We start from the raw sequence: 19,115 nt of genomic DNA, 5'->3' as shown, positions 1-19,115 counted from the left end.
TGCTAGGACGGCTTGTGAACAAGCAACAGGAGTCTACTTGTGTCCACTTTACGTTGTAGAACCTGTTGGACATGCAGGGTCTCGTCCCTTCACTTTGCACGGCGCAATGAAACAATGCAAGTGTTTTGACAGCTTTAGAAGTTCTGACCTGGTAAAGGAAGGCGGTCCACCTCCATTCGGAAGTCGTCCTTGAGGAAGAGGAAGCCAATGATGGAGAAGAAGTAAACAAGGAAGATGGCCAGAACAGCAGTCAGGATAATAGAGCGGCCATTTCTGGTCACGCTCTTTATCACGTTGAGCAACGTCTCCTCTCGGATCACCAGGTCAAACAGCTGTGGAGGGAGACCAACATCAGTGAGTCATCAGCAAATTGAACAACTGTTCGCACAATCAGGATGTTTATCTCTGAAGTAGTACGTTGATCACCTTGTCGCACTGTCATGGACCTGAAGTGTGCGAGAGATTTCTTACCAAAAAGCTGTAGAAGAACTCGTGCACAAAGAGGCCCAGGACGCAGATGATGGCATAGCCCAAATGGTAGATGAAGAGCATGTCCAGAACAACTGCTTTGTAGCCTCGGGTGAACGTCCCCTGGTTGCCCACGAAACTTACAAGAAAGACTAACTTGTTGAAAAGCTGAAAGAGAAGAAAACAAGGTTGAGGGATTAAAAAAAGAGAAGTCTGTTGACTTCTCTTTTTTATGTATGATTTTATGTATGCTCTGATGTATGAAGAGGCAAGAGGGGACATGTGCCCCAATAACACTGGCTCAAATCTTCCATTACTTACATTGACAGCACCCAGCAACAACAGAGCAGGACCGAGGCCCATAGTGTAGATAGCACGTAGAATGAGGGAGACCAGGAAGAACAAGATGCCCAACGGCTTGGGCATGACAGGAAGTACTGCGGTGAACAGCGCCAACGCCACCCACAGCGAGATATTCCAGAAGGGGGACAAGGTGCCTGGAGAGAAGAATAAAGCTTAAACAAGGTACCGCACGTCAGTGCTCTGAAACGTTGTGGCATTCCTCAAATGAATTATTCACCTGAGCTAAAAGCGTCACTTAGCGCAATCAGAGGCAACACTTTAAAATGACAAACATTAGTCCGTTGGGACCCTCAACTTCATCACTCAAACCAGCGTCTTCAGCTTGCACTGTAAACCCCACAACTGCAGCTCGCCATTCTTTAAGAAACTGCAGTGTCCGGATGATTTATTGATTAAAGAGGCTTTCAGTTTAACAGTTTGAGTGTTTCACGAGTAAAACAAAAAACAACAACATTTGATCACACGATGAACAACAAAACTCATATAATATCACTGCTCCATCTCGAGCACAATAGAGCTTATTGTAATTACATGAGTGTGGAAGTGACTGGGGTCATTCTTTTATGTGTAAGGAAACATCAGGCTTGACTTAAACATTGCTTTGCTAACAAAATGCAACACATAAATACATAGATATAAATGTATTGAATTGTTATTTATTGAAATAATGGGATCCGATAGCAGATCTGCCCATTATCACAGATACTCTATCCAGCTACTTGAGTCAGTATCAGACCAATATCTGATGTCAATATCAGTGCATCTCTAGCGTGATCAGGCAAATAAGTGAAAACACCTGTGTGGTGTGGAATACCTTTAAATAAACACAGCCTCAGGTGACATAGGAGGGCCATTTTCAAATGCGAACAGTGAAATAAAGTCTTGATAAACAATACGTCTTCTCACAGTGGATATTTGACTGGAGTTACAAATATCAATAACAATGTCTGTCCCGGTAAGACAGTGAGCTACCGACACCCTAAACCTGAAGCAGCTTTTTGAACTCTTAAAAAAAAGAAGAAATAAGGAATTCTCACCTTCGTCTCCATCATCACCAAAGGGGTAGAATACAGCCACAGCGATGTTGAGCAGACAGGCCAAGTAGAAGGAGATGCTCCCCCAAACAGAGATGTGTCGTGAGAACCAGAACAGAGCCTTATTTCCTGCACAAACAAACCAGGAAGCATCAGCACGGGGACACAAACTCAGCACATAAAGATGCTACAGGCCTTTCAATTTATTCTGGAAACAATAACCAGACAGCCTGGATGATCATCATGATTTACCATCCTGCAGCCCGCTTCTGCTGCCACCATCATTATTTCACAAGCGCTGTATTCAGACTGTAAAGACTTACTGCGGATCTTCTTCTGCCACCTCATCTCGTTGTAGAGGTTGTCAAACTGCTGGAAGAAGTCGTTAACCTTGCTGCCCTGGTCGTCTCTCTCCGTGGTGGTGAACACGCGCACCTTGGACTCTTCCGTGAGGTACTCGCAGATGTTAGGGACCGGAAACACTATCTGCTCCATGGTGCGGTCGTGACGCACAATCTGGCAAATAGATGTCCAGTAAATCCTCATTACGGGTTTGTAGTTATACATTGGTTTATGGAGAGATAGGAAAAATGTGATGTGCTTGGTATTTAGAGTTTTAGAGATTCAGACGATGAATGGACCAGGTTTACCTCTATCTGAGCTGTGTGATTGGCATAGTAATGGAGTGCGTCATCCTTCTCATTGTCGGGGTCGACCCCAGACCCCAAGCTCACCCCCAACCCTGGCCTCAGGCTCTGCTGCAGGACCTTATTGTGTCGGGCCAGCTAGGATCCAAAAACAAAATGACTCAGTCATTGAATGTTTTACGCATATGGCATCATCAAGACCTGTGTCAATAACAATGACAACACGATTGTGACACGATGCTTTAAATATGTACAAACCAGAAAACTTAATGGAGTAAAAACAAGAGGTTGCAACTTGGCATGGCAATTAGAAGACAGAAAATCAAAAAGCCAAATAATGGATTAATTAATATACTCCCTAACAGGATAAACTAACAGTGTACATTTGCAGATATCGGGTCACGGTAGAGGGAGTACATTACACTATAAAGACACTTTACATGAAGACAATTATGTTACTTATACATATCACCATTCCTCCCAGTTCCACGTATATACTGCGGTGATATTGGTTGCTTAAACCTGCAATAACTGATTTTAAGGCCACTTGGGAGCAGGAGAAAAAACTGTGTGACACTGGCATACCACCACAGTAGTTTACTGTCTGCATTTCCTCAAAGCAACTGTTTATCATTCACTCTTTTTTTATTTACTTACTTACCTATATCACACACGGATTACAATGAATAGCAGCGGCCCTGAGGAGCAAATTCCAGATAATATCTTCAAAAATGTTTGATAAGATAATGTCGAAGTGTGTGTGTGTTTTCACTTTCTGAGATAAAAATAAAAAAATAAAAAAAAGATAAGAAATATCAATAGTTGAACAGTCAAAAAAACCTTCCTCGTGATGATAAAACTAGTCTGCTGTTTGGACAAAAACAGCCTGTTTGACACTTTGCTCTACAGAGGCCGAAGTGAAAACCAGCTAGACTTGGTCTGCCCTCGCCAACTGACATAAACTGTAGAGAAAGGCAGACACAAGATCAAAGTACTTTCTCAGGGGCACAACACACCGTCTCACTTCTTTACCGCTGGTACCCTCGACGAGCAAAAAGCACATTTGTTTGGTGATACAGTGACTACCGCCTGCTTCAGTGAACACCTACAGTCTACCTGTCTGCACAACCAGTGTCACATTCTTTAAGCTAATTTTAGAAACTGGCAGACGAGCAGTCCTCCATCATTTAGTGCAGAAGACACACTCGAATAGGAGCATGCAATGTGGACGGACACACACACACACAAAGTGTGTGCATGGTTCTGAGGGAGACAGACAAAGAGAGAGGAAATGCAATAATGCCACTGGCAGTTGTCCTTACCTGGTGGGCCAGGATGTAGATGTTGTGTCCGACGTCTCTGGGCTTTATCTGGTCTCCAACACTGTCCTCGTCCTCCTTGCTCTCCAGACCCTGGGCGTAGGCTTCCTTCATTACATCCACCTGATGCACAAAAGTTATGAACAGTTACTGCTACTTACAGATACTTGCAAACCAGTTTTACATGGGACCTAGTTATGCAGGCGTGTAGGGTTTACATGCTGCCACACACACACACACACACCAGTTCGGTGGGTCTCATCTTGTAGAGAATCTTCTCTGCGTTCTCGCTGTCGTGGCGACTCTCCATGATAGCCAATAGGAGTTTGGAGGCATTGTTCTGTAACACAAAGCTCCACCAATGAGCGTTTTAACATTTTGATCAACTACAACCTACAGAGGCAAGTAATTCAGGAAGTTATGACTTGATGGATGCACTTTTTAGCAGAATCAAACCATTTGATTGTTGTGATTTTATTGTTGACTTGTAAGATTGCAAAGTTCAGCAGTCTAACAGCTAGATATAATGTGTAGCCAACAAACATAAGCCGTCACACCGAACTCTCTCTGAAGAATAAAATGGCTCCATTTATTCTCTAAAACATGCGCTTTTTGCCATATTGCTCTTTTAAACACCGGGGATTTGGTCAAACTACCTCCGGTCATCTTGCTCCCATTCTCTTGCACTATAAGGCAATTACGACTATAAAAGCAAACTATAAGTGTCGCTACAGTAATGGCTTTCAATGCCTGTGCGTCATGGCGAGCAGCCTCCCAGAGCTCTTGGAGTCACCTGCTGCTTACCTTGAGCACCAGCACGAGGTCCAGCCGATGCTTCCCCAGGGGGTTGATGGAGTTGACAATCAGTGCTATAATTATGTCAATGCCATTAGACTCATGCTTGGCTATACAGCTCTGGAAAAAAAAAATAAGAGAGTGATATAGTTAAGAGTGAATGCACGTCAGATAAAAATGAAATACATCAGAAGAAGATGGGCTTGTGTGTGACAAACACACAGAGAGAGAAAAGAACAGTGTTCAATCAATGGTAAACCCAAACTGATAACGATATTGTATGTGGGAATACCAGCCAACATATTAGTGTTCAAAAATTGAAATCGTCCACTACAAACTAAGCTATCCTCCACCCACCTGGTTTTCATGGCATGGGCCTTGGGAGTACTCTGTGATGGTTTCCAGGGTTTGGCGAACCAAGTCCACATTACTCTCGTTAATGTAAAGGCCCAGTAGCCCGAGGCCTCCAGTGGTGCTTCCACAAATACAGTCCAAGAACTGGAGAGTCTCACACACCAGATTGTAGTTTGTCTTGTTGGACTGGTTGCGCAGAAAGTTCTGGATTCAGAGCAGAAAAACAGTCGATCAGCAGTCAATTTAAGAGCACTTGTACCTCAAGGTTCTTTCTCAACAAAAAGGGGGGCCAGTACCTGCAGCTCTGTATTGTGGTTCTCACAGAGCAGCTGAAGGTAACGCAGGATTGGTTTCATGATGGTGATGGCTTGGCTCATCTGAGTTTCTTCTAAAACCTCTTCTGTCCCAACTATCTCACTGTTCTGGCCGAGGCCTTCGAGGTCGGGATCCAGCTCCTTTCTGAAGGCGCAGAAGGCCTTCGAGGTGACTGAGGAGGCCTCCTTCAGCTGCCCTCGCATGTCCTCCCTCATATGAAGCCCAGAGTCCTTCCCTAGAGCACAGCATATAGGCATAAAAAGATATTTACAAAAAAAACTTGACTAAGTGTTGAATTATTGGACAGGATAGTCACATTTTAAACAAGCTATGTCTTTGGAAACGGATGGGCGAAAACAAGCAACATGCAAAAAGGTTACCATTTCAGAAAATGACCAATGGCAGCCGTCTCTATGATATTCTAGACATACTAGAAGAAGACACAAGAGAAGTTGGCAACTATTGACTGTGTTTCTGTAGCGTGAAAGTACCCGATGTTGACACAATGGCCTTTTGATAGGCTTGTGATGTGGGCCGTCACATGGCCCCTGACATGTGACTGCTGGAACTGGCAACAACAGTCAGTCAGCAGAGCAACAAAGATCATTCTGTATTTATACACCACTATTGTTGAAACTCAAGCTTGAGCTAAACTTCAGGACCACACATACTGTAAAAGCATTAAGGTTTTAAAATGTATATTTGAGCCTATATTTTGGCTTTTCATCCAGTCACTTTTAAATGCGTATTTCTAGGTACATCTAGCATTATTATCCAGGTGGCTACCTTTATATGAACCGCACTGTCAGCTTCATTTTGACAGTGGTTTGTTGCATGTTCCAGACAGCAGAAGTGACAAATATGTGTCGGCCACACCCGAGAGTGACGCCAAGGAGCCGCGGTGTGTTGGTTATAATTCAAAGGTTAAATCATTACTTGACTCTACCTTTCTTCAACCTGATGCTGCTGACGTCAGTGTCATCGTCCCTTTTTCTACAGCTGAGCTCAAACATGTTGACGGACACGGTGGCTCGGATCTCTTGCTGGGCCAAACGCATGCGGTCGTAGAAAACTTTGAAGAACCTCTCGGACTTCTTCTGCTTGTAAAGTTGGTTGTAGAAGGAGTTCTGTGTGGGAAGCAGAAGTAATCAACATGAATTCTAAATCAGAATTTGTGGGTTTTTAATTAACATGTTCTGGGTTTTAGCTGATTAATGTGGACGGAAATAAAATGATTTGAGCGTCTGCGTTACTCGCCTGTATCTGTGTGTTTCCGCCCTGGAGAAGGGCGATGCCCAACAGAATGCTCTCCTCAAACACCCGGTCATTCTTGGTGTTGACGATGAGATCAATCACCAGCTCTGATGCCCCAACACTGTCCAAGAGACACTGGATCTCCACCACACTACTGCCTGGCTTGTCAGAGTCCAGCACGGGAGAACCTCCTGCAGAGATTAAATACACACATATATATATACACACACACATTTTATCTTTACATGGTTCTTTAGGAATTGCTTTCGCCAGATTCAAAGTCTGCCAGCATTTGTCAAGCAGCACTTCTCCTCAGAAGCTGTCAAGTTAGCTGCTGTTGTTTCCTCCGCAGTAAGCAGTTACGCAGTGTCTACTGGGTATATTTGGGCTTTCAGTACCTCCGGATGACGGCTTGACAAAGCCGCCAGATGAGCTGTTTCCACTCCCAAGCTCCGACTTGGAGAGAAGCTTTTGATTTCCAAAGTAGCGTGTGAGGAGGATCTTTCTTAACTCGTTTCCCTGTGGAGAGAGAAATCATGATGTTAAATCCATATCACAGTCTGAGAAGGTACCAGCCTCAAACTAGGAAATTCACATTTTAGTCTCATTGTGAAAAAGTAGCATTTCCATTATCGAAATGAAGGACACGGTTAGCAAATGTCTCATCCAAGAGAACATTTATGGTCTGGTGTCTTCGCTGGCATGAAATCCACTCAATCCTCCAAACAAGAGGGCTGAGCAGATTTCATCTGTCATCTAATAGGAATGATCACCGTCAGCCAATGATGCATTTCTTTCTTGATGGGAGCGATGGCTTCCAGGATGAAGAAATTGAAGCCTGACAACAATAGTGTTGTCCAATAACTCGAGTCTAACTAAGCATGTATGGAATATACTGGCAGTCAAGACAGAATGTATGGCAACACTCTTCAGCCTACGGTTTGTTACAATTTGTGATCGTCTTTTCTGAAATCTTATATCAATGTTTTCTTTATCCTGAAGGTTTGTCATCAACTTCTTTGTTTTGGAAATTGCACTCAGTGATTGGACAAAGAACACAGACGGAAATATAAACTGACAAAATGAATACCAACTGAAAAAATACACACTACCACACACACGCTTGTGGCTGGTGCGTGTGACGATGTTTCATCTGCATTATGCACAGAAAACCAGAACCAGCTTCCTTCTAGCTACATGTTTATTTAAGGGCTGTGTTTATTTCTCTCACACACATCTTTGTGCATCTCTCGTGACATTTGACGCAGACAAACAGAAATGAGATTAAAGGACTCATGGAGATAATCTCCCCGTGGTGGTGGTTGTGTAATCGAAGAAGAGTGATTGACAGGTGGATGATATGCATTGTGCACGTCACCACCTATTTTTATTGTGCAGGAAGCGATGGATGGATGGCACATAAAGTAATGTATGGACACTAAGGGAGGTCAACAGTTTATATGGGAACCTAACAACTCAAATGGCCTTGTTGTGATGACACCTCACCACCATCATTGATCAACAGACAGGAAGGATGGATGGATGGATGAATAGTTGGACAAACTGATCGATTGATGGGTTGAGCAAAAGGATGAATGGAGCCACCTGTGGTTTCCATGGAAACATGTTAGCCGGACAATCAACCCTGAGATACAGGCGGTGGACAAAATAACAGAAATGCGTGAAATCATTCGAGCTTTGCAGTAAATACAGTTTTGATGGAAGGTCACACTCTGGTGGTACCGATGTGTTGATCCAAGTGATTAATCGTTTAAAATAGATTAGTTGTTTATCAAGTAAAAATGAAAAACACGTCGCACACTCTCTCTCCATCTTCAGCTGTACTATAATAAAAAGCAAGAGAGCCTCCAAGAAATTATCTTTAAAAAAAACTAAACACAAAAACAAGAAAAAAACAGAAAACAATATGACTTTTTGTTGCTTCTCTGTTTTTATTTTCAATTCAAATCAAATATCTTCAGAAATCTGTCATCTTGAGAAACGGTTTTCTGACATTTTACACACTAAATGATTTATTGATTAATCAGAAAAACGGCTGGTCATTGAGTTTAAAACCCTTGTTCTTAATTGCATTCCATCATTTTTTAGTGTTAGCGACTGACGCACCAAACATTCAGGCACATCTGGCCTCTTTGTCCCTCTGCAAGTTCCCTTATTGTGATTGTCACACCTCTATTAAAGCGGACACATACTGCTAATTGGTATTCAGCCTAATATGACTCAATTGTGTATCTGCCTTTGTTAGCATTGTTTACAGTAGTTGCATGTGGATTGCAAACAGTGCGGAACTTTAATGTGGCACAGAAACTGAATTATCTCAGATAAATATTCACTATTCACTATTGATAGTATATTTTAAACATGATGAAATGATGAGACAGAGTTGAGGCACCGCCATGCTTTTGCCACAAAAGGCTGCCCGGTTACAGTCCAGCTGAAGAGCCTCAAACCAAGTGCACTGAGGAGTGAAGGATTGTGGAGGAGCACGTGCGGCTGATGCTCCCTGTGTCAGTAAACACTCCATCTCATCTGCAGTCAGCAGAGACACTTGTCTGCCTGCACTGTCTGGCTGAGCTGTCTCATACAAACACACACACACACACACACACACACACACTCGCACGCTTCTCGAGCTGAAGGTGAGGTTTCATTGAGCAAGCCTCTCTAATTTCCACACAGTAATACACGGACACAATCTCAGTGCAACTGCAAACTCTAGCACTACGCTCTGCAGGGCAGCGCATCCAAATGCACGCTCTTTGACTGATTGCAGATTGAATCGTGTTTGACTTAACATTCCCCCTTTTGTGTTCAAGGACGTGATGGTTTTGTGCGACACTCAAACACCAGTGAAAGAAACACTACGTGGGGGAAGTTGAAACTAGAGTTGGGGTGACAGGATTTTGCTCTTGTTCGCCTCCGTTCTGGGCAATGCAGTCTGCTGGCTGGGGCTGCAGAGAGAGAGCGAGAGCGAGAGAGCGAGGAGAGGGGAGGCAGGATGGTGGACGAGGAGAGTCAGCCCAGCCTGACTCATCTGCTTGCTGCTGCATTGACGAGAAAAAACTCTAGTCAGGTGACGTAAGAGCCACGAGAGCGAAAGAAAGAGAGATAGAAATAGAGGTAGAAGAACTGACAGAAGTAAGAGGAGGAGGGAGGGAGGGGGGGGGGTGAGGGAGAGGAGGAGAGGAACAAACAAAACCCAGCAAGGAGCAGACAGTCGTGGTGTTTTAAAATGTGCACAGGCACGCCACACTGCGGCTCTGGTGTCCAAGCTGGGATGAGCTGCCGATCCCCACCTCAGGCATCCTCAAACCCCCTCTTGTCCCCTCCCTCCCCCCAGCCAGCTCACAGCTTTGCTGTCTGCAGATCTCTCCGACTCCGGAGAGATGCAATGAGAAAAAGACAAAGACAAAGCCTGCCCTATGCTTCTTTAGGGGACCTAATAACTATCACAGGCAGCGGAGGGCAGCACCAGCTGTGAACCAAGACAGGCACCGTCAGGAACGGGTGGGGGAGGCTTGAGCTGCTCAGGTCAGACAAGGTTGCTTATAGCAGAGACTCAGGACACAGAGGAGGACAATGTTACCCAAACAATCGGGGTGGGGGGGGGGGGGGGGGGCAATAGTTTTCTTTTTACTTTTTCTCGCAACAGAAACCCGAGAGGACTCTGGGTGTGTGTCTTTTGTAAATAGTGGAGAACACTGATCAAGTACACCGTCACGCAGTGCAAGAACAGTTTCGCCGAAGGCCATGTGAGGGCTGAGCAACATCCAACAACTTTAGCATCAGGAAGCCACATTTGGGTCACCCAGAATGTGCAGTGAACACACTTTGTTCAGTTTGGAGTTTCAAACTGAAACGCTATCGTCTATTGCTGTTGTAGTTAGCACACGATACTTCAAATCAGAGTAAAACTCTATCTGATTAAGCACAGTATTAAAGCATGTGTTGCACGTTATCTAACAAAGACTTCATCTGTCTCTAAGGAGTGAGCTCCTCCACAGCTTGGAACTGGAGAGAAAATGAAATGCTTAAAGTGGGAGCAGTCTGTAATAGAATACATATCCATATCAATGTGGCTTTGCAAGGCTTTCTCACCAAGGGAGTTATTTCATGAATAGGACAAAAATCAGGAAATCAAGACACATACACATCCTGCTGTTTTAGCACAGGCACTTTGGGAACATGAAGAGAGAGAGGGTGAGGACACAGGCAGAGCTGTAGCTGCCATTGATGATAGTTAAGTCATGTCATCTGTATTTTTTAAGTTTTTTGCAGAGTTGCTGGAGATTTTTTCTGCAAAAAAAAAAACACCTTTTTATTTGGACTCATTTGATATTTTTCCACCAGAATTTCACACCTGACCTGATTATGGCCATGGTGAGTTATATGCTGCTACTGTTGAGCATAAAGTGAATTATTCTTAATGTACTTTAATGCTGGTTGGTGCTAAGCTATGTTAAGCGATGCCGCTCAACTAAGTTAGAGTTCGGCAAACAGAATCATTTCACGTCTCTGCTCTTCCTCCGTCCAATGATGTCCCTTTCTGCAGGATAAGAACGGTTTCCTGGCCCACAGTCACTACAGGTAGCTCTGCAGCAAAAGGCTCTTGCATAAAACTGTCGGAGACACTCGTGCACGGAGACGTGCGTCATGTGCCGGCATAATTTCAAGCTGCAATTCCACAGCACGTAAAATGTTTTCGCCAAGCAAACAAGCACATCAGGAAAAACAAATTAAGCCCACATGTGAGAGCAATTGGTGAGACTGGTTCAGGGAAATACAAGAACAGCAGCGTAAACAACGATCATTGGACTGTTAGCTGGCGGGGCTCACTATGGAAGTGTCACATGCGACTCACTGACATTGTTAAGTGCTGATCGTGTTGCTTGTTAAGAAGACTGTGGTGCTGGAGATAGGTTAGCTGATAAGGCACAAGCGAGGGTTGTTTGTTTCGTGTGCCTCACTGGTACTCAAGCATGTATGCAAGGTGGACAAAATAAGAGAAACACCGTACAATGAAATAGCCCCTGCTGTGTTAGCTGGCTTGGATTGAAGCATTGCCACGCTGCTGGCAATGCTTTATGGATGGCAATATTGTCCGTTTGTCAAGAGAGACAATACTTTGGTCCAGACTGAAATATAAGAACCCAAAAATGGATTGCCACAAAATATTGTGCAGACATTAATGTTCCCGAGTATGAAGGCTTTTCTTCCGCAATTTCTTTACATTACATCACGTTAGTGATGCAACGTCAATTCAGTCAATCCCAAATAAATGGTCTCAATAAGTGAACAGATGATACAGATTTAAAGCTTTAATAGTGATGTCACTATTTTCATAAAAGCGTTACCACAGCAACATAAAGGACCTTACAGAGGGATAATTGCTAGCTGACATGCCAGTGCATCAGTTACAAACATTTCTAAATCTTGTAATGTGGCAAAGGGAAAAGTCTCAAACTGATGATGATGGACATCAAATGTCAAAAGCAGGAAAACTGGCAAAGAGGAACAACAGTCACACGATGACACTGATGAATATTGACTGAAAGAGATAATAATATAAAATGACACATTAAATTGGTATTTACTGCAGAGCTATATTCTGTTATTTTGTGCTTTAACAAAAGCTAGAAGCAATCCGTCCAAACAACAAGCCGCACATCACATCATTCATCCTCTCCCTGTCGCCGGTCATGTGCCTCCATGCACAAACTCACTTGCCACGATGAATGAGATTAGTTGTCATTGTCAACTGTGTCAAAACACTGTTGACAATGACAACTAATCTCATTCATCGTGGCCCACAGATGCACGAGGGCCTGAAGTCAAGGACTATCACAATGTTACGGGTGGTTTTTTTACAGGGCGTCTCTTCTCTTCGCGGCTTGTGTAGCTAAAAGGTTTAGGAAGGCTGGTCTGAGGGCATTTCTACACAGGGTACACAGACTCCCCGTGCGCAGACACGGCCAGACCAGACAGACAACCAACATGTGCTAATCCCTCGTTGTCATGGAAACCAACACATAATACTCAACTAACAGACACCTGACCGATGGAAGCGAGGGCCAGAGGAAGGAAGGAAGGAAGGTGGAAAGGACCAGGCAGTAAAACAGTCATGACAAATAGATTGCCAATTTTCAAAACAGATATAATTATGATTATTTTTATTATTATTATTATTGGCATTAGATAAATATTTATGAAAATGTAAGGCATGCAAGGCAAGGCAAGTTTATTTGTATAGCACATTTCAACAACAAGGTAATTCAAAGTGCTTCACATAAAACCATTAAAAGCATCAAAACACAAGGCAAAAGAAAAGGAGATTTAAAAACAAAGAAACAGTGTAAGAAATAAAATTCCGTAGTAAAATGCAGAAATGCAGGAAATTGATGAATATATGAATTGAATGTGGTTCAATTAAAGGCAGCAGCAAACAGAAAGGTCTTCAATCTTGATTTAAATGAGCTGAGGGTCTCAGCAGACCTGCAGCTTTCTGGGACTTTGTTCCAGATATGTGGAGCAGAAAAACTGAACGCTGCTTCTCCATGTTTAGTTCTGACTCTGGGAACAGAAAGTAGACCGGTCCCAGACGACCTGAGGGGTCGGGATGGTTCATAAGGTAGCAGCAGATCAGAGATGTATTTTGGTCCCAAACCATTCAGTGCTTTGTAAACCAACAGCAGGATTTTAAAGTCAATTCTTTGTTGGACAGGAAGCCAGTGCAAAGACCTCAGAACTGGAGTGATGTGGTCCACCCTCCTGGTCTTAGTGAGGACTCCAGCTGCAGCGTTCTGAATCAGCTGCAGCTTTCTGACGGATTTTTTACAGAGACCTGTAAACACACCGTTACAGTAGTCCAGTCTGCTGAAGATAAATGCGTGGACAAGTTTTTCCAAATCCTGTTGAGACATAAATCCTCTAATCCTTGATATATTCTTCAGGTGATAGTAGGCTGATTTTGTAATTGTCTTGATATGGCTGTTCAGGTTGAGGTCTGAATCCATAACTACACCTAGATTTCTGGCTTGGTTTGTGGGTTTTAACATCAGTGACTGAAGCTGAGCGGTGATTTTCAATTGTTCGTCCTTGGTACCAAAAACAATTCCTTCTGTTTTATCTTTGTTTAATTGAAGAAAATTCTGGCACATCCAGTTGTTGATTTGTTCAATGCAGTTACCCAGCCCTTGTATGGGATTATAGTCCCCTGGTGACATAGTTATGTAGATTTGTGTGTCGTCTGCATAATTATGATAACACACTTTGTTGTTTTCCATAATCTGAGCTAGTGGAAGCATGTAGATGTTGAACAGAAGCGGCCCCAGTATTGAACCTTGGGGAACACCACATGTCATTTTAGTCAGCTCTGATGTGTAATCAGCTACAGACAAAGTATTCTCGGCCCTTCAAGTAGGATTCAAACCAGTTAAGTGCTGTGCCAGAGAGTCCCACCCAGATTTTTAGTCTTTGCAGGGTCCAGATCTAGATAACTTAACTCCAACTTTCTGACTTGACTGATGTTGTGTCAGCCTGAATCCAGTCAAAGGTCAAACCTTAAGAGTATCAGTGAGCTTATCCAGCCCTGTGCCTGCCTGACCCGCTCCATGTGGATGAACCTAAGCCATGTTCCACTACTCCCATCAGTACACAGACAACACGGGAAAACCCTGCAGGATGAGCTCACGCAGGGACAGCCAGTGGGGCACTGCATGCCTGGGAGTGTGTGTGTGTGTGTCTGAGCAAGGCTTTCCGTCTACATGCATCTGTGTGATGTGCTTAGTATCAAGAGGGTGGTAATCTGTAAATCTGCTTTGCCTTGGGCAGGTGGTGTGAAACTTGGCAAGCAAGACAGAAAGAGAGGGACGGGAAAGAGAAAGGACAGACAGACAGACAGATAGCGTGTAAATGACAGTGATGAGTGTGAAAGAGAGGGAGGAGAGTGTGAGAGTGATTTATATTACATAACTAGCTTTTTAATCATCTGTGAACAAGAAGACACTTGAATGCAGATACACACATGACAACAAACCTAAAATTCTAAGTTCTAAAATAAGAAAACATAAACTTGTGCCATTGATAAGTCTACTGGTATTCTATATGTTCTTATTATCAACAATAAGTACTATTATAAGTACTTATATAGTGGTGTATCCAAACCCTCATAACTTATTCCTCTGTGCTATGGGCCATCAACGTTGTCCGCATCGAACATGTATTAATCCACAGCGGAAAATCGGCCCCAATAAATGCATAATTCAGTCATGTTTGACTAACATTTGTGAAATACTACAGTGCCTATGCGATTTAAGAAAATACTTTTTTTTTTCGTACTATTACACTATTCTGTACATAGTATTATTGTACTGTGTATTTGTGACCCACTTTTAAAGATTCATGTCTTCAGTGGCAACAAATGTGCCTGCAGCCGAGTAGCACAGACAGGGTAGGGAAGTCAGAAAGTATTGAGACTAATAGTTGCATTATTGTTTTCTCATGGGATTTGACAATCAGACATCTATAGAGTAACACCAGCGTTATTCTTTTCGTGATAAATTGCATTGGATGGGATCATATTTTAAATGTAAGTCTACAATGGTACTTTATACAGATTTTCTCCCATGTAAATAGTTATGGTACAGTATCATTCTTCAAGTCTTTTATCCTGAAAAAACCCGTCACCAAAGACATCTGGAGGGCAAGTGGGAGCAAAAACATTTATGGATCTGCCGTTATCTGACAGCCAATAAAGTGCAGTGCAGCAGTAAGCAAACACGTCTCTATACTCTTCCCTCCGCTGCCCGACCAGCTCTCCTGGCATGACCCAGGCAAACAAAGAGCAGAGCCTGGGTGGGACTAGAGGGAAGAGAGATAGAAAATAACTCAGGCGGGCAGACAGAATGCGATGGACCGAGACAAAGCATGGAGGGGGCAAAAGCAGAGAGGCAGCAAGCGGACAGAAGAGGGAGGGAGAACGTGATGGTCCACGTGACGCTGGCTCAGGCACTGCAGGCTGTTACGTAAGTGCACCCCCTGCCCTGTCTCCTCATGGACTGAGCAGACTCCGCTTCTCTCCAATCCCTCACCCTGCAGCCGCTGCCCACTTTTTTTTTCCCTTCCACTCACATGGCTCCTCACATGGCTGCCTCTCTCCCTCCCTCCCTCCCTCCCTCCCTCATTCACGCTCCCTCCCTCCATCTCTCACTCTCCTCCACCCACTCACTGCACCCCAGGGGAGCCACCAACCTCTGCTGCCTATGCTGTCACTCTCTCCCTCTGTTTTTGTCTGTCTGCCTGTCCCTCTCTCATTATTTCCATCAATCGTTTTCTCCCTCTCTCTCTCTCTCCTGTGCAGTGAGGCTGCAGCTCCACGCTCAGGGCTACAGGGATATGACAAAGAGAGGCCACAAATACATGCTTGAGCACACTCACACCTACACAAACTGACATTTCACATATCGGTACCGCACTGTCTGGCTGCTCGAATGCGCTGAGCTGCTTTTAAAAAAAGTGATGTTTTTTGTACTTTAAATTCGTTTGTCTCATTCCACAAAACTGTTGAATAATTTGCCTTTTCGAAGAAAAAAAAAAAAAAACACCAGCTTGGATGCAAAGATGCAAACACAAAAAAGGAAAACAAAAGTCTGACTCCTGTAAGTGACACTGGCTGCCATGTACTATATTGAGAAAGGTAGTCTTGACAGTATTACTAATGCAATTACAATCAAAGAGAAGGTAAAGGAACATACATGCATTATGTTCCAACAAGTGATATGTTGTGGTGCAACAGTAACAGCCTTTAAAGACAGCATTGTCAGCCAAATAATAATCATGTTGCATCAAATCCCACATGGTCAGAGGACAGCAACACACGCTTTCTCCCACTTCACTTCAGGACAATGTTTAGTTCAATAAACTGAGTTGTGAGAAATTCTGAACAACAGTGTTTTTTTTTGGGTTGTTGTCTTCTCACTTTAAAGTCTGGACTTGAGCAGCTCATTTTGTGCCGTGCGAGTTGCACAGTGTCACCTGCTGGAACAAACTTTTCTAAAACCATCCAAAGGTGATTACATACCGGACTCTTTTGGCCCTCGCCCTCCACCCCCCTTGGTGCACACAAGCATACACACACAGCCACCTCCTTCAGTCTCCTCTATCAACTCTTGTCATTCACGTTCCAGGCCTCTGGCTGAGTGGGGGGGTGCAGCAGCAGGATATGCTGCCCCCCCCCCACCCCACCCCCATACTCGCTGCAGTATTGATTTGTTTGTTCAGTGCTTGCCCCCCCCCCTCCTCATTCCCTTACTTCCTCCCACCTATTCTCCTGCTCAGTGTGAGTGTGTCCTCAAGTGCCTCCCTGTGTTATGTAACATAGAAAGACCCACAGCATACTGATGAAGGGGAGTCTGGGCTCGGGGCCGACAGACCTGGGAGAAAACAAAGACTACACCGCACTGCTGATGGGAGTACAGCATTGCTGGCACTTGAAGATAGGGCGTAATCCACAGAAAATATTACATTTTTTATGTAACAGTGAGATTGTGAGAAACCAATACAATTTTCTTGGGAATTCTGAAGTTTTACTTTCTAAAAGTGAAAAACAACAATTAAAACCATGTTTCATGTGAAATTCTCCTCGTTCAGAGTCAAGTACTCACAGCCTCTTGAAAGCATTCCTTCTTGTCCATCATCTCTCTGAGTGTTTGCAGGATCTTGATACACAGCTTTTCCTCTTTGTCCATAAGCTTCTTGGTGTGTTTGATCAGTCTGACAGAGAGAAAAGATAGACGCTGTATCACTTAAAATGGTGTCCTACTAATGCAGTCACTGGCTCACAAGTCAAATCAAAAGAGATATTTTGTTGATCACCACAGGTGAATTCTGCTCTCCGGCGAGGTCAGACAGCAGCAGAGTAATATAACTCCTGGAGGTTTGATGTATCAAACTATAGATTCTTTACATATCTAACATGTTAGTTTGAGTAATCCACTGACCGCAGTTTGTTCTTTACATATTTACTATTATTTATTTTAAAGCTACATCTTGGTCTTTGTAATGTTCCATTCATAATTTCAAATATATTTTTGGTGTAAATATTCTTGACTTTCAACTCTTTTCCAAAGCCCCCACAACTACTGAATACACGCAGTATAATAGTACCTGATTAGTGTAGGTGTTTGTTCCTTACACAGGTTGTGTGACTTACTTGGACATGAAAGCTCCGCTCTCACAGCGCAACCGAGCAGCCTCTGGAAACAGCAGCTCTGGGCTGTGAAGAACATCCACCAGCACAGAAAACTCTGCCTGAACCTTCGGACTGAACTGCTCCTCCAGCAGGGACACGACCCCCTGTACATCAAAGACCGACACACATAAAGGCTCAATCAAATGCTCTCCTGTAGAGAATGATTCTGCTCAAAATCATTTAGAAAAGCCCACGTAAACTTCTACGTTTAGACTGTGTATTTTCTTTGTTTAGCCACACTAGCGGCACGGCTCTAGGGATGGTAGTCCACCACTTTGGTCAGCGCTGAAACATCTCAACAAATGTTTGCTGGATTGCCATGAAATGTTGTGCACAGAGGATGTGACCTAATAACTTGACTTTTTCCTCTATTGCCAGTATGAGGTTGACAATTTTGGTTGTTAAGTGAAATGTTATTTTTGGATGTATTGCCATACAATTTGGTCATGACATCCATGCCCTCCTCAAGATGATTGTAATAACCTAACGATCCTGAACTTTACATCTAGCACCACCATGAGGTCCAACACTTTAACATTGAGCTCAAAGCTCTGCCATGCCTTCGTGCAGGTGTGGCTGTAGACTACTCGTCCTGTTTGGGGGAAAAAAAGTGCACCTGGAGCTTCTCAATGATGTTCTTGTAGTCAGGGCCACCCAGGTTCTCCTTGCGGGGTCGTGTGCGGGCAGATGTCCTCCAGTCCTTGGCCGCTCGCTGCACCATGTAGCTATGGACCTTCAGAGACAAAGTGTTGACCTGACTGTCCAGGTCCACTGGGATGGCTATGGCCCGTGCTTTAGCTGGGGAAGAACACGAAGGGTTGGATGTCGGTGTACAAAATCAACACAATAAATACATTTGTTGGTGATTTGCATTTGAATGCCTCTATCGCCATCATTGGTCAAAGACTGGACAGTAGCAACACTCACCAACGTCAGCCAGCGTTTTGATACAGCTCTCAATATTAGCCTTCTGAGCAGAGTTGATCCAGTTGCAGTTGTAGATCCTGAACGAAGACTGAAGCAGCTTGATGAAGACGGACTGGTTTGTCTGTTTAATGGGGGGGGGGGGGGGGGGACAAGAGAGAGAGCGAGAGAGAATATTGTTTTCTGAAAGTGGCATAAGTGTAGAGAAATATTGTATCTGATGGCAGACATTAGGCCAGACTTCTTGAGTAAAACACCTCAAGCATCTGCTCGACGTATACGAATGTCTGCAATGAAACAACAAGGTCCCAGGTGATGGTGCAGTAAAAGTGGCAGTCTGCTATCAAATCATCTTACTGTACAGTAGCTAAAA

General features: G+C 43.8%; 1 protein-coding gene across 1 annotated transcript in view; it reads right to left on the bottom strand.

The window, feature by feature from the left end:
• Positions 1–19,115, bottom strand: part of itpr2 (inositol 1,4,5-trisphosphate receptor, type 2) — a 48,225-nt gene that overhangs the window by 9,981 nt on the left and 19,129 nt on the right. Inside the window, exons 34-51 of the mRNA XM_079270306.1 lie at positions 18,746–18,866; positions 18,435–18,616; positions 17,780–17,922; positions 17,232–17,340; positions 6,948–7,068; positions 6,553–6,740; positions 6,242–6,422; positions 5,277–5,530; positions 4,984–5,184; positions 4,636–4,746; positions 4,076–4,171; positions 3,835–3,954; positions 2,516–2,650; positions 2,189–2,381; positions 1,869–1,994; positions 790–965; positions 472–636; positions 149–332 (exon numbers count right to left, since the gene is read on the bottom strand). Of these exons, the coding sequence (XP_079126432.1) occupies positions 149–332; positions 472–636; positions 790–965; positions 1,869–1,994; positions 2,189–2,381; positions 2,516–2,650; positions 3,835–3,954; positions 4,076–4,171; positions 4,636–4,746; positions 4,984–5,184; positions 5,277–5,530; positions 6,242–6,422; positions 6,553–6,740; positions 6,948–7,068; positions 17,232–17,340; positions 17,780–17,922; positions 18,435–18,616; positions 18,746–18,866 (2,806 nt within the window). The remainder of the gene's footprint in view (positions 1–148; positions 333–471; positions 637–789; positions 966–1,868; positions 1,995–2,188; positions 2,382–2,515; positions 2,651–3,834; positions 3,955–4,075; positions 4,172–4,635; positions 4,747–4,983; positions 5,185–5,276; positions 5,531–6,241; positions 6,423–6,552; positions 6,741–6,947; positions 7,069–17,231; positions 17,341–17,779; positions 17,923–18,434; positions 18,617–18,745; positions 18,867–19,115) is intronic.

The sequence above is a fragment of the Melanostigma gelatinosum genome (genome assembly GCF_949748355.1).
Source record: "Melanostigma gelatinosum genome assembly, chromosome: 1".
Taxonomy (NCBI): Eukaryota; Metazoa; Chordata; class Actinopteri; order Perciformes; family Zoarcidae; genus Melanostigma; species Melanostigma gelatinosum.
The sequence above is the reverse complement of the archived record's forward strand: the minus strand, read 5'-3'. Positions and strand labels throughout refer to the sequence as shown.